The sequence below is a fragment of the Ranitomeya imitator genome, chromosome 6 (genome assembly GCF_032444005.1).
Source record: "Ranitomeya imitator isolate aRanImi1 chromosome 6, aRanImi1.pri, whole genome shotgun sequence".
Taxonomy (NCBI): Eukaryota; Metazoa; Chordata; class Amphibia; order Anura; family Dendrobatidae; genus Ranitomeya; species Ranitomeya imitator.
In genome coordinates this window covers 243,444,046-243,458,861 of record NC_091287.1, presented here as the reverse complement: position 1 = coordinate 243,458,861, position 14,816 = coordinate 243,444,046, and the positions used below count along the sequence as shown (strand labels likewise).

General features: G+C 40.2%; 1 protein-coding gene across 1 annotated transcript in view; it reads right to left on the bottom strand.

Annotated features, from left to right (window-relative positions):
* Positions 1 to 4,955: 4,955 nt before the first annotated feature.
* The window catches only part of LOC138643351 (NFX1-type zinc finger-containing protein 1-like), a 341,406-nt gene continuing 331,545 nt past the window's right edge, over positions 4,956 to 14,816 (bottom strand). Inside the window, exon 16 of the mRNA XM_069732273.1 lies at positions 4,956 to 7,885. Within this exon, the coding sequence (XP_069588374.1) occupies positions 5,621 to 7,885 (2,265 nt within the window). The 3' untranslated portion in view covers positions 4,956 to 5,620. The remainder of the gene's footprint in view (positions 7,886 to 14,816) is intronic.

Sequence of the window (14,816 nt, the reverse complement as noted above, 5' to 3'; positions counted from 1 at the left end):
ATCACCAACAGTCAGCTGATGCATCAGGTGACTAAAGCATGGTGGGAGTGGTCACCACACACATCATCTCACCAGCAAACACAGCAGGTGCCAGCAAGGAAACTGGCATTAACCCTTGCTAGTCCAAAAGCAAAAAACAAGTTCCACAAAACGAGTTGTGACAGAGGGATGTTTATCCATTCTTCCTTGGAAAATACTTCCAGTTTTGTAAGATTCCTGGGTTATTATGTATGCACTTTTTGAAGTCTAGCCAAAGATTTTCAATAATGTTCAGATCAGGAAACTATGAGGGCCATTGTAAAACCTTCAGCTCACGCCTTTTGAAGTATTCTATTGTGAATTTTGACGTGTGTTTAGGATCATTATCCATTTATAGAAGTCATCTTTTTTCAATTTTAGCATTTTTAAAAGATGGTGTTATGTTTGCATCAAGAAATGTAACGCAGGGCGAGGGAAAAACTAAATGCACCACAATGGAAAGAGGGTGGGGAAGCCCAAACACTAGGGAATGGGGAATTGGAGAACCCTAGATAGAACTGACAACTCCCTGACTCCCCTAACAACCCTAAATAGGTTCCGCACCTATCACCGAGCAGGAGCCTATACCCTGACTGCCTCTAGCGATAGGCCCTAAATATGGGTGACAGGGTAAGCGCTAGTCATCCCCTATTACAAGTAAATACAACATGGGTATACAAATGAGGGTACACATTTAGCTTGAGAAAACACAAGAGAGATCACACCAACAGTCCTTCAAGAAAACTCCAAGAAGACAGTAGTCGACTCGTAGCATTTCAACCCTGGACAGGAGAAAACAGCCGTTACCAGCGCCTTTCTGAAGAGACTAAAGGTATATAATCATCCAGCAAGGGTGTATCAATTAGCAGCAGAAGGTGGAGGTCTCTGCTAGGTCCCAGAGGGAGGTTATCACTGTACAAGAGAGATAAATAGATCAGGAAGGTGCTTGCAGAGCCAAGCGCAATAACCTTCTACAGCCAGATCCAGAATGATTGTCTGTCACTTGTGATAAAAATTAGTTAAAATTTAATTGAATCCATTCCTCCCTCTACCCATGAAATGTTCCATGTGCCATTGGCTGCAACATAACACCAAAGCATGATACACCCCCAGGCTTATTGGATGGAGATGATGTTTTCCTGAAATTTTATTCCCTTTTTTCTGCACACATACCTTTGATCATCATGGCCAAAGAGTTCTATTTTAATATTATCAGTCCACAGGACTTGATTCCAAAATGCATCAGGCTTGTTTAGATGTTCGTTTGCATACCTCAGATGCTGAATTTTATGGTGAGGACGCAGGAGAGATTTTCTTCTGATGACTGTTCCTTGAAGGACATATTTGTGCAGGTGTCTCTGCACAGTCGAACAATGTAGATTAACTCCAGAGTCTGCTAAATCTTTCTGAAGGTCTTTTGCAGTCAAGCGAGGGTTCTTATTTGCCTCTCTAGCAATCCTACGAGCAGCTCTCACTGAAATTTTGATTGGTCTTCCAGACCTTATCTAGACCTCCACTGTTTCGATTAACTGCCATTTCTTAATTACAATTTGAACTGAGGAAAGGGCAATTTGAACATGATTTGCTATTTTCTTATGGCCTTCTCCTGTTTTGTGGGCCTCCACCATTTTCATAGTGCTAAGAAGCTGCTTAGAAGAACCCATGGCTGCTGTTTTTTCTAGCACAAGGTTAGAGGAGGCAGGGTTTTTATAAAGCTGGGAAATCTGCATCACCTGACCTTTTCTGACTATGATAGTGAACAAGCCATAACCCCAACAGGCTAATTAAGGTCTGAAACCTTGATAAAAGTTATCTGAGCACACAAATCTCCAATGGTGCTCAAACTTTAGCATAAGCCCATTTTCCTTTTTGTAATTTATAAAATGTAAAAAATTACTATTTTGGGGGGCTAAAATACAAAGAAAATGTGTCATCTTTAGGTCTTTTAGAGATCATTTCATCTTCAACTTGCTTAACTGTTCATAATAACAATAATTTTGACCAGGAGTGCCCAAACTTTTACATGCCCCTGTCGGTAGCTTTCCATGGGCAGGTGTTTAAACAGTCAGTCCAGAGTTTTGCTCAGGCCCATCTGATGAGGCCTGCTAGCAAATAAAGAGTTTTAGTACTAGAGATAAGACTATCCTGATTGGGTACACCTTTTCATAGTGGGATGGCTTTTACACTTCTTTGTTAACTAAGTACCCTATGTTATTTACATGTACTATTATTTACTTACTACAGGGTATTTATTTGCTCATTTTTTATTTATCTAGGTTATGTTTCTTAATGGCCTCAGTGTGAATATGCACCTACATATTGCACTTATACTAATGTATTTCAGAATATTTCTTTGGTTTAGCGTTAGAAAAGTGCCCAGTTGTCCTACTGAAAGTGCGGCTCCTGGGTGAAAATGAACTTTATTCTTCATGGGAGCCAGACACTGATCTTCTGTTATAAGGTGTGTCGGCGTGGTTACAGTTACCGTTCACAAGGTTGGCGCGGCTTTGGGCACGCCTCAGCATTCTGACTGACAGTCGGCTCGGCATTGCATCAGTGCAGAACTGGCTGTCTGCAGGTTAATTGTGTTATCTGGTGTGATAGGTTCCTTTTGAAATTACAAAGCTATATTCAAGAGTCGTGAAACTTACACTCAGTACACATCATAGTAATCACAGCAGTTTTACTGATACTAAAGTCTGACCTTTGCCTGAATTAATTGACCTTTGCCTGAATTAATTGAATCTAATATATAGAAAAGAACTATGCACTCAGGGGTATGCATTGGAATAGTGAAAGTTTAACCCATTACTTGCCAAATTAGAAATTTTCATTTTACGGATTTTTCAGAAAAGGGCGTCCCAATATTCAATTAAAAATGACAATGACATGATTTCCTATTTTGAAAACATTCATTTTACAAACACAACACAAAAAAATTGGACCTAATTATAAAAATTATAAAATCTTAGTTGCTAGAAGCAAAAGATTAGGAGTCCCAAAAAAGGACATTGGTAGGAAATAGGTTAAGGTAGCAATCCAATCCAATATAATATATTAACCTTTCGGACCTTCCTCTGATTGTGACTGTATAGAACATAGAAAAAAGAAAAAAAATATAGTAAGAAATAAAGGAACATACTCATTATGTCAGGCGAGAAAGCCAACATAATACAGACAAAAACAAACAAAATAAAAAATAAAATATACTTTATGGATTATGGATTGGACCCTACTCGGGCACCATCCCTCACGGAGTGATGTATAGTACCATATATTAATTGAATGAAACATTATTATGAATAAAAGTTCTAAAAGACATCTAATTTTATTAACTCAATTTTTATTTTACATACTTTGTAATAATTACGTTTAATAACGGATATATTGATAATATTCATGGAAACAATTTGTTAATCATCTTCTGACATCAGATCTGTAAATGTATCTACTAAAATAACATAAACAATCAATAGAAAGTACTCTCAATTAGGTGAAGAACTTACAAATGTATCATTATAAATGTTACAAGGCTCTACCAATATTGTATGAAAAAAAAACTATTAAAATATGAAACTGAAATCTCTATTTAACCAGTAATTAAAGGGAACCCATCACCTACAAATATGCTATTTACCTGCTAATATAGTGGTAAACAGTGTTTAAATCAAGCACAACTATATGGAAAATATTCTTTCTGTGGCTACTATTTCTGGAGGTAATTAACATTTATTGTAGGTGACAGGTTCCCAATTACCATATTATTTTTTTTTTAGCAAACTTACTATATAAAATACAAGTAAATATTACAAAACATCCTAAATACATTTACTTAGCAAAACTAATTTGTTTAATTAGGGGATACTAATTACATATGGCAAAAATAGCCATCATCACCTATTTTCGACAGTAACCCATCTTAGACTGCAGACAATAGCACAGGTTTCATAAACAAAAGTTTCTTGAGACAGAATCTGAAAGATGTTAGAGCAAGTTCCTGACAGGTTTTCAATGGACATGGTGAAAGTGTGAAAGCAGGAGGGAGCAAATCTTTCTTCAGCTAAACGATGAAGCCGATTAGGTTTAGCCAACCCCTGTGTTGTGCAGCTGTAACGTAGCTCAGATGTTCTTCTCAAGCATGGTTTCTTTAGGTAACCTAATGCATTTAGCAAAACAGCACACCCTCATGTCAATAAATGAGATCCCTTCATACACAAATACAGACAACCCAATAGAGAACTTATGAAGACGCTGGATCAATAGTATAAATATTAAAAACCAAAGGCTTTATTACAAAACATTAAAAAAAATACATGTAAATAATATAACAAACTGGTGAGGCGTAACAGACAGTAAGTACAAGGTCATAGCAGAAGCTCTAGACTAATAGGACTCCCCTACATATCCCCTATATAGAATAACTACCGTATACAAAAGGTACCATATGAAAAAAGGCTCCTAAATAATGCTGATAATACAGCTGGCCTGCAGTGTATATAGGAAGAGACCCACAGCTAGTAAGCGTGGGCCTAAATAGCAAAATCCTATAAAGGTAACAAATAGCAGCTAAAGGTCATATATACCTGTAGACATGATGGAGCCCAGGGGAGAGGAGTCATACAGACTAGGCACACCTTCCTATATACACTGCAGGCCAGCTGTATTATCAGCATTATTTAGGAGCCTTTTTTCATATGGTACCTTTTGTATACGGTAGTTATTCTATATAGGGGATATGTAGGGGAGTCCTATTAGTCTAGAGCTTCTGCTATGACCTTGTACTTACTGTCTGTTACGCCTCACCAGTTTGTTATATTATTTACATGTATTTTTTTAAATGTTTTGTAATAAAGCCTTTGGTTTTTAATATTTATACTATTGATCCAGCGTCTTCATAAGTTCTCTATTGGGTTAACCTAATGCATTTAGTCTAGATTGAGCCACTGCCGTGCGGTGTCCTACCTCACTAAGCACTCGGAAGGGGTAGGATGGGTGATACTGACATCACTTGGAACAGTTCAATTGGACACAAGACTGAGATGGTCTTGGTGATGTCACTCACCCATGCCCGAGTGCAGGTGAGACTCAAGTGGCAGTGCAATACATTTTAGGCATGGTGTTTGTACAGGCATAACCCAAATAGGTATTATTTCACATTTTTGCAGCTCTATTTAACCATCCCTTTTCCTCCACCACCTTAGGTCTGTATCTGTTTGCATTGTTTAAATGTTTCCATGTCCCATATTTTTTCTTTGTTTTTTTTTGTACTGTTACTTATAATGGGTAGTGTTGGTGGATCATAAGACTGCATCAATATTTTAGGATACTTATGAGTAACTTTTTCAATTACTGTGTTTCTTCTGTGATTGGATCATGACCTATATAGCTATTACATATTATGTATCATTGTTAAGTTCCTCCACCATCTAGATATTTTTCAAAACACCTTTATTCTAGATAGAGTTGCTGCATAATATGAGGGTATTCACACCCCTAAAATTCAGTTTTTCTTTGTATATATATGTAAATTATCAGTCTTTATTTTCTTTAGAAAATATTTGTTTGGAAATATGTATCCTTGCATACTTTTTCCTTGAATGAACTAATCTTTATCTTCATCTCCACCTTCAACACTGAAACTACACTGTGGACAGCAGAGACTCTTGTTTTCATCTACACTGGTAGTATAGATGTGTCCTGCTTCACACCTGTGCCAGAGATCTTGCCTCAGCAGCTCTGTGTCATATATGACTGTTTTTTCCTTTACTATATTGATGAGATCCATGGATACTGGAAGCATCTGTAGGTGAGCATGTAATTCATCCAAATGCATGGTGCGTTCTTCTGAAGACATCTTACTGATCAGTGAATTTATTTTTAGCATGGCCAGATTTGAGCTGTGGTTCTCTCTGAATGTCGCCTCTTCTAATAAAGCCATTCGGAATAATTCATAATACTTCTCCAAAATGTCATCCTTACTCGTAGCATTATGAATGGCTCTAGAAATAATACGAATATCTTTAAGTATTCTGAAATTAACTGTAGGGCTGTTTTCTACACTATTTTTTATTGCTCCAAGTTTTTGCCAGAATGCTATTTTCTCACCTACTAACATCAGTGAAGGTAGAGTTAGGTTGCCTTTTTCCAACTGTTTCACTGTCTTATATAGCTGTGGAAAGTTACACAATTCGGTGTCATTTTCACTGAGGAACATTTCTAAATTACTCATCCATTTGTAACCGATGCTTTCTTTAATTTTTTCCACATCAGACAGTGTTTGCTTGATCAAATTACCGAATCGTAAACTTTTTCTGATGGGTTTCAGACATTTTGGACAAGACTTCAGTTTAATAACTTGGTCTTCATCTTTCCTAACCATCCATTCATAGAACTTTGTCACTTCAAAAAAATGAGGACAGTCCATAAGTTGAATAAAGCGAGCATCAGGTTTTGCTTCATTTCCAAAGATCAATTCTTGTACTTCATCAGCATCACAAACTCTGCATTTCTTGGGGCATGGCTCTCCGCAAAATCCAATGCATGGGTGGCCACATTTAAGATTTTTCCTGCAAGGTTCATCACAAGCCTCTCTGTCACAAGGCTCCCAACAAAGTTTTGAACACATGTTATGCTTGCACTTCCACCCACAAGGCTTTTTGCAAGGAGCACATGGTTCACTGCATTTCTGAAGGCATTTTCCATGAAAACATGAATTTTCACAAAAACGGTTACAAAAGCACCTAGTGTTACATTTTTCTTCACACTTATGTGAACAGTAAAGTAGAATGCCACAAGCATTTCCACATGCCAAGTGAAAGCCTCGTGTATCACAGGAGTTGCAACTTCCAGGGCAGTTGTGTCCACAATCTAGTTTTTCTCCACAATTCACATGACATTCTAATGTGGTGCCAGTCAACTCTGCTTCTGTCTTCATGTGACACAATGTTTCAACAGTGTGACCACATTTCAGTGCAACGGTTACCTTTTCAGGACATTTGCAGACTTGACCACATAATCGGACACATTTGTGCCCACATTGTAATACCTTAATACATTGCTCTTTGCAACAGAATTTTTCTGGATCCATTGAACATGGAACATCCTGAATGTGTCCACATAAAGGAATCTGTTTTTGCACAACCTCTTCACATTTACCACAAGGGTCACAGCACAATTTCCTGCACTTGTGTCCATTATCACAGACCCTTTTTGGACAAGGCTTTCTGCATACAACATTTTCATGCTGTGGATCATAAGGGTGACATAAAAGAGGGCAAACATGGCCACAGTTTAACGTGAATTGGCAAGGAATCTTGCATCCACCCTCAGGAACATCAGCGAAGTCTGAAGATTTAGATACATAAGTTACTGTATCAGGATGGTTGACACATTGGAGCTTTAACTCTTTACCGATAAGTCCATTTTCTTGTAATACATCATTAATTGCACTCCAAAGGGGAACTTTTGATAATAATTCCATATTCCCTGTACAAAATAATCCTTTCTTGGCTCTTGATAAAGCAACACATACCCGGTTTGGGATTTTAAGAAAACCAACATTTCCAACCAAGTTACTTCTAACTAGAGAGAGGATGACAATATCATTTTCTTCTCCTTGGTATTTATCAACACCACATACAGTGACACCCTGAAACTGAGCTTTGGGCATCATTTTCTGCAAACAGTGAAGCTGTCCAGAATAAGTAGTGAGTATTGTTATCTGTGAAGGAGAGTAGCCTTGTTGTATGAAATAGAAGCAAAGTGACTTCACAAATGCAGCTTCATGGACATTCAGATGACTCTTGCCTTCCTTAACATGTTCTTCTGGGTGGTTGTGGTCCACAAAGAAGAGGTTGTGACAAATACCCTAAAAGATAAAATCGGAGAGGAGTAGATTATAATGACATACGTGTTATATTGCTTACATTTATTTTATCAAAAGAAAGTGACAATGTCATAGGAAGACGGTACCTGTAGAGAAATATGCATTCCTAATCCTTTCTATCAAGAAAATTTTATCAGTATGTCAATTTCAATAGCTTCATTAAAAACCTTTACCAAAAATGTATTCTATACGATGCATTATGACATGGTTAGGACATAGTTAATGTCCTGTTCTCACAGTGAGTATTTATACTCACTCCTAACCTGGTTTTTCTGTCAGCTATACATTCTGCTTCAGTCTGTGTGCATGACCCCTGGAGTGTATGCCTGGCTTGCATCGTGTTTATCTTGCTTTCCGTGCATTACTCTGTTTGTTTTTCTGGATTACTGAACTCTGGCTTTGCTTCTGATTCTCCTCTGTCTCTCCCTTTTGGTACCTCGTGATCCCTCCTCCCACTCTGTCACATGTTTAAGGTCCTGTTGATTACCAGGTCACTCTATCACATGTCTAAGGTCCTGTTTGTTACCAGGTTAGTAACTCAGCGTTTAGCCCAGCTCCTTTGCTGCTGTGTGAAGCTCTCCCTGCAGCATTAATACCCGGGAGCCGTAACATTATAGCTGACCGTACAGTCTTTCTCCCTGGTGGTGGTAGTGGGGTGTTGATATGCCATGGATCCGGTACATGCTCTCACGGGGCAGATTAATGAGCTCTCCCAGCTTTTTCAGAAACTGTCCGTGGAGCAGCAAGCCCTGGTCAACTCGCACCACCAGGTGCAGAGAGATGTTGCAGGTGCTTTACAGATGTCTGCTCCATTGGGGTTCCAGGAGGGAGACGCCACTGATGTATCCCTAGCGGAACCGGAACCACCAGTAAAGTTACCCGATACTTTTACTGGGGATAAAAAAATTGTTCAGGGTTTTTAAGGAGGGATGCAAGTTGTTTTTTTGAGTTGCGTTCCGGGGCCTCTGGAAATGAAAGGCAGAGGGTGGGGGTAGTAATGTCCTTGTTAAGGGGGCTCCACATGGGCTTTCTCGCTCCCTTCTTCTGCTCTTGAATTCATGCCTGTGAACCTGTTTTTTGTGGCTCTGGGGCACTTTTATGATGAGCCTGATAGAGTACGTCTGGCAGAGGATATGGTGATGAGTGTGACTCAAGGGAGGCACTCCACTGAATGGTTCTGCTCAGAGTTTAGGCGGTGGGCAGCCGAAGTTTCTTGGAAAATAAAGAAAACTTGGCACTCATCTTCTAGAATATTTTTGGATTTTTTTTATCCAGTCAGAAAATAGATGTTTCGGCCTCACTGGCCTTCATCAGTAATGGACTGCAGTATAGTGGTTAATCGCGTTCAGTGCGATAATGAGTGACACCATAGTCACTTTAAATGTGTCTGGTAATGCACTAGGCGCTGGGCATGGAGCCTGTATGAGATCGTACCTGGGTGGGTGGGGGTGCTGTCTTGCAGTCATCAGCGACGCGGTATCCACCAGCTGACCAGCGGTGGACACCGCATCACTGATGACCGCACGCCAGCACCCCCACCCACCCAGGTACGGTATCCCTTCTATTATCGCACTGAACGCGATAAACCACTATACTGCAGTCCGTTACTTATGAAAGCCAGTGAGGCCAAAACATCTATTTTCTGGCTGCATTAAAAAAATCCCAAGATATTCTAGAAGTTGAGTGCCAAGTTTTCTCGATTATCCATGTATAGTGTGGGGCCATACTTGAGCACCTTCTGAGGTTGTGCATATGGTGTTTTTCCTTTACTTGAAGTTTCTTGTAAAGACGCCGCCCTGAGGGGGTTGTTCTGCAAGGGTCTGACTAACCATCTGAAGGACGCGCTGGCTCTTCAGCCTCCTCCTGATACCCTGGAGGACTCCATGACACAGGCAGTCCGAATGGACCGGACACTCCGTGCTAGAGGAGTGATGCAACGAGAGACTTCCTTGTTCTCCAAATTGTGTGACGCTACACCTGTATCTGAGCCAATGGAGATTGAGTCAGTCTCGGTTATGGAGAAAGAGAGAAGGCATCACAGAGACAACCAACTGTGCTTTTACTTTGGAGCCTCTGGACATTGGAAAAGGAACTGCCCCTCCTGTCCTTCTCTGAAACCATCTGTGAAACGACTGAGTCTGGGCAACAAATGTGGAGGTTGTCCAGAATCCCAGGTACATTTTTTCTCGCTTACAAAAATTGTTCTCCAGGTGGAATTGGAACTTGCTGGCAGTCCTATGGTGACCACCGCCTTTCTTGACTGCGGTTCTTCTATTAATTTGATTGATGCCCAAGTTGTGACTCATAATAAGATAGGGACAGTCAGGCTGAAAGACCCTGTTAAGATTGTGGCTGTTGATTTGTGCCCTCTTACCTGGGATGGAATTTGTTTCAGGACAGATAAGTTGTTTTATGATGAATAATCTGCATGCAGGGCTGGTACTTGGAATGCCCTGGCTGCAACGCCACAATCCTGTCATTGATTGGGTGGCGGGGGAGATAACTCAATGGGGAAGTAAGGGTAATAGTCCGTGTTGCAACCTGGGACCTTTTGTTAACCCGGAAAAAGCCTGTATCGGTGTCGTCTGTCGGTCTGGAGGGTATTCCGGAGTACCTGAAAGACTTCAAAGACGTGTTTTATGAAAGTGAGGCTGAGGCGCTTCCACCACATCGGCCCGGTGATGGTGCTATTGATTTAATCCCTGGAGCCAAATTACCAAAGGCTCATTTATACAATTTGTCTGGGCCTGAGCGCCAAGCCATGAAAGAGTATATCTCACCCGTGGCAGCAGTGAAGAAAAAAGATGTTGGTTTGCGACTGTGCCTTGACTTTCAGGAACTGAATAAGATTACTGTAAAAAACACGTATCCTCTTCCTCTGATTCCTGATTTATGCAATCAACTCACTGGGGCCAAATGACTTTCTAAGCTTGACTTACGAGGGGCTTATAACCTGATAAGGATCCTTACAGGGGGATGAATGGAAAACAGCGTTTCTGACTAACGAGGGCTTGTTTGAAAATTTGGTTATGCTCTTCAGTCTGACTAATGCCCCTGCTGTTTTCCAGAGTTTCATTAACCCCTTCACCCCAAAGCCTGTTTTCACCTAAGTGACAGGGCCAATTTTTACAATTCTGACCACTGTCACTTTATGAGGTCATAACTCTGAAACGCTTCAGAGGTCATAACTCTGAAACGCTTCAACGGATCCTGGTGATTCTGACACTGTTTTCTCGTGACATATTTTACTTCATGATAGTGGTAAAACTTCTTCGATATGACTTGCATTTATTTGTGAAAAAAACAAAAATTTGTCGGAAATTATGAAAATTTAGCAATTTTCAAACTCTTAAATTGCCCATAAATTAGAGAGTTATATCACATAATATAGTTAATAAACAACATTTCCCACATGTCTGCTTTACATCAGCACAATTTTGGAAACATAATTTTTTTTTGTTAGGACGTTATAAGGGTTAAAAGTTGACCAGCGATTTCTCATTTTTGCAACAAAATTTGCAAAACCATTTTTTTTACGGACCACCTCACACTTGAAGTGACTTTGAGGGGTCTATATGACAGAAAATGCCCAAAAGTGACACCATTCTAAAAACTGCACCCCTCAAGGTACTCAAAACCACATTCAAAAAGTTTATTAACCCTTCAGGTGCTTCACAGGAATTTTTTGAATGTTTAAAAAAATTGAACATTTAACTTTTTTTTCACAAAATTTTTACTTCAGGTCCAATTTGTTTCATTTTACCAAGGGTAACAGGAGAAATTGGACCACAAAAATCTGATGCATCATCACCGGTGAGTGCGCTTTTCTTTTTTCTCATTTTTTGATATGTACATGAACTGTCATGGTTAGGACATGGTTAATGTCCTGTTCTCTCAGGGTTAATATTGTTGGCCTCTCTTTCAAGATGGGAGAGGTATTTATACTCACTCCTAACCTGGTTTCTCTGTCAGCTATACGTTCTGCTTCAGTTTGTGTGCGTGACCCCTGAAGTGTGTGCCCGGCTTGCATCGTGTTCATCTTGCTTTCCGTGCATTAATCTGTTTGTTTTTCTGGATTACTGAACTCTGGCTTTGACTTCTGACTATCCCGTCTCACCCTTTTGGTACCTCGTGATCTCCTGGCTCCCATCTCTGCTTGTTTGATTATTCTTTAGTGCTTGTCCCTTCTCTGTTTCCCAGCGTCTGGCTCCGCCCCTGACCTCCTCCCACTCTGTCACATGTTTAAGGACCTGTTGCTTACCTGGTCACTCTGTCACATGTCTAAGGTCCTATTGGTTACCAGGTTAATAACTCAGTATTTAGCTCAGCTCCTTTGCTGCTGTGTGAAGCGCTCCCCGCAGCATTAATACCCGGGAGCCGTGACACATTAATTCTAAATGATTCTTTACATTTACCCAATACTTTCACAAATAAGTATTGGGTACATTTAAAAACATACAACACAGTTAATAAGACATTTTGCAGATGTTAATCTAATGTGTATGACATGCTACAAAAAATATCTGTCACCCCCAAAATCAAAGGTCAGATAAACAACTGTCAGTTGGGTCTAGCAGCAACTTATTCCCCTTTTCCCATTGGAAATCTTTCACTATGAGATAATTGTTGATATCTGTAGTGGAGTCAGAAAGAATAGCATTTTTCTAATAGCTATTATTATTCTTTATTTTTTATTTTTTTTATTTTTATATAGCGCTAACATATTCCGCAGCGCTTTACAGTTTTGCACACATTATCATCCCTGTCCCCGTTGGGGCTCACAATCTAAACTCCCTATCAGTATGTCTTTGGAATGTGGGAGGAAACCGGAGTACCCGGAGGAAACCCACGCAAACACGGAGAGAACATACAAACTCTTTGCAGATGTTGTCCTGAGTGCTGTGCTAACCACTGCGCCACCGTGCTGCCCTAGCTATCTTAATCCTTCCTGATATGAGGATACATCCACAACCCAGTTGGGAAAGTCAACACAGCAATGGATACACATGTACATCATAATGATTGGTCAGGTACTGGAACTGTGCCCAGCATCACCACCACATGAGTTCAGCTTAACTGAAAGTCAAGCTGCTACAGCAACAATTGTCAGTACGAGCATCAATAATAATAATCTTCATTTTTATATAGCACTAACATATTCCACAGCGCTTTACAGTTTGCACACATTATCACCGCTGTCCCCAATGGGGCTCGCAATCTAAATTCCCTATCAGTATGTCTTTGGAATGTGGGAGGAAACCAGAGAACCCGGAGGAAACCCACGCAAACACGGAGAGAACATACAAACTCTTTGCAGATGTTGTCCAGGGTGGGGCTTGAACCCAGGACTCCAGCATTGCAAGGCTGCAGTGCTATCCAGTGAACCACCATGCTCTAATTCTAATTAACAGTATGGTGACTATGGCATTTAGATGGTTAAAAGGGGGTTCTGTTATGATGCGGTGGTCTAGGAGCAACATGGAACGAGCTCTGAAGGAAGTGGTAACTGTACTGACCGCAGTCCCTAAGCTCAACACAACACTAGAAGTAGCCGTGGAATGCTCCTAACTCTCCCTAGGCATCTCGTCACAGCCTAAGAGCTAACTACCCCTAAAGACAGAAGCAGGAAAACTATCTTCCCTCAGAGAAAATCCCCAAAGGATAGATTAGCCCCTCACAAATAATGACTGTGAGTGGAGAGGAAAAAGACATACACAGAATGAAACCAGGATGAGCACAGGAGGCCAGTCTAGCTTGATAGATAGGACAGGATGGAATACTGTGCGGTCAGTATAAAACACTACAAAAATCCACGCAGAGTTTACAAAAAATCTCCACACCTGACTAAAGGGGTGGAGGGTAAATCTGCTTCCCAGAGCTTCCAGCGAGACAGAATTAATTCATACTGATAACGCTGGACAAACATAGAAAGCACTGAACGGATAAGTCCACAATCTGTGAACAGAAAAGCGCAAGCAAAAACTTAGCTTTGCTGAACTGGTCAGGATAACAGGGAAATCCAAAGAGATGTGAATCCAACCAGGAACCATTTACAATTGGCACTGGCTGAAGGAACAGCCAGGCCTAAATAGCCGAGCAGAAGAGACGATAAGTGGAGGCAGCTGATGACAGCTAACTCCAAGGAGCAGCCATACCACTTGAAACCACAAGAGGGAGCCCAAGAGCAGAACTCACAAAAGTGCCACTTACAACCACCGGAGGGAGCCCAAGAGCGGAATTCTTTCACCCCATCAGCACTCCCCAAAATATAATGCAGGATGCCCAAGGTTGTTAATGAATCAGAGGCCAAATAATGTCCTTTGGGTTTGCCAGCTGCACTGTCCAATTAGGTGACAGGGACAGGGTCTAATAGGCTGTGTATCACTTGTCATCCGTATGCAATCTGTTTTTTTAATCAGCAGCTATTAATATTTTACAGGACCATTTACAATATCCTATACTACAGAATTGTAATGTATCTGTAAAAATTGAATGCCATACTGATAGTCTGTATGGAACGTGATTTTTTTTCTCATACTGTACTGATTAGAGTGAAATCGCAGAATGCTGTGACTTTTTTCTTATGGCAAATACATCTGTAAAAAAAATACGCAGATCTGCAATGCCACGCTGAAAAACATTGGTTCGAGTTACAATCGTATGATTTTATATGCTAGTGTGAGCCAGCCCTTAAACTAATAGGTCTAATATGCTGTGATACAAGTATTTCAGTCTATTATACCAAACAGCAGCCTATTGGATGTTCCAATCCTATAATGGCAATAAGTAAAAATTTAGAAAAAAGTTCAATAACATTTGTGAAAGAAAGTAAAAAATTCCCATAAAGCACAAAATACCCCACAGAAACATGTTTTAAAGTAAAAACAAAAATAAAGTACACAGAAATGGTATC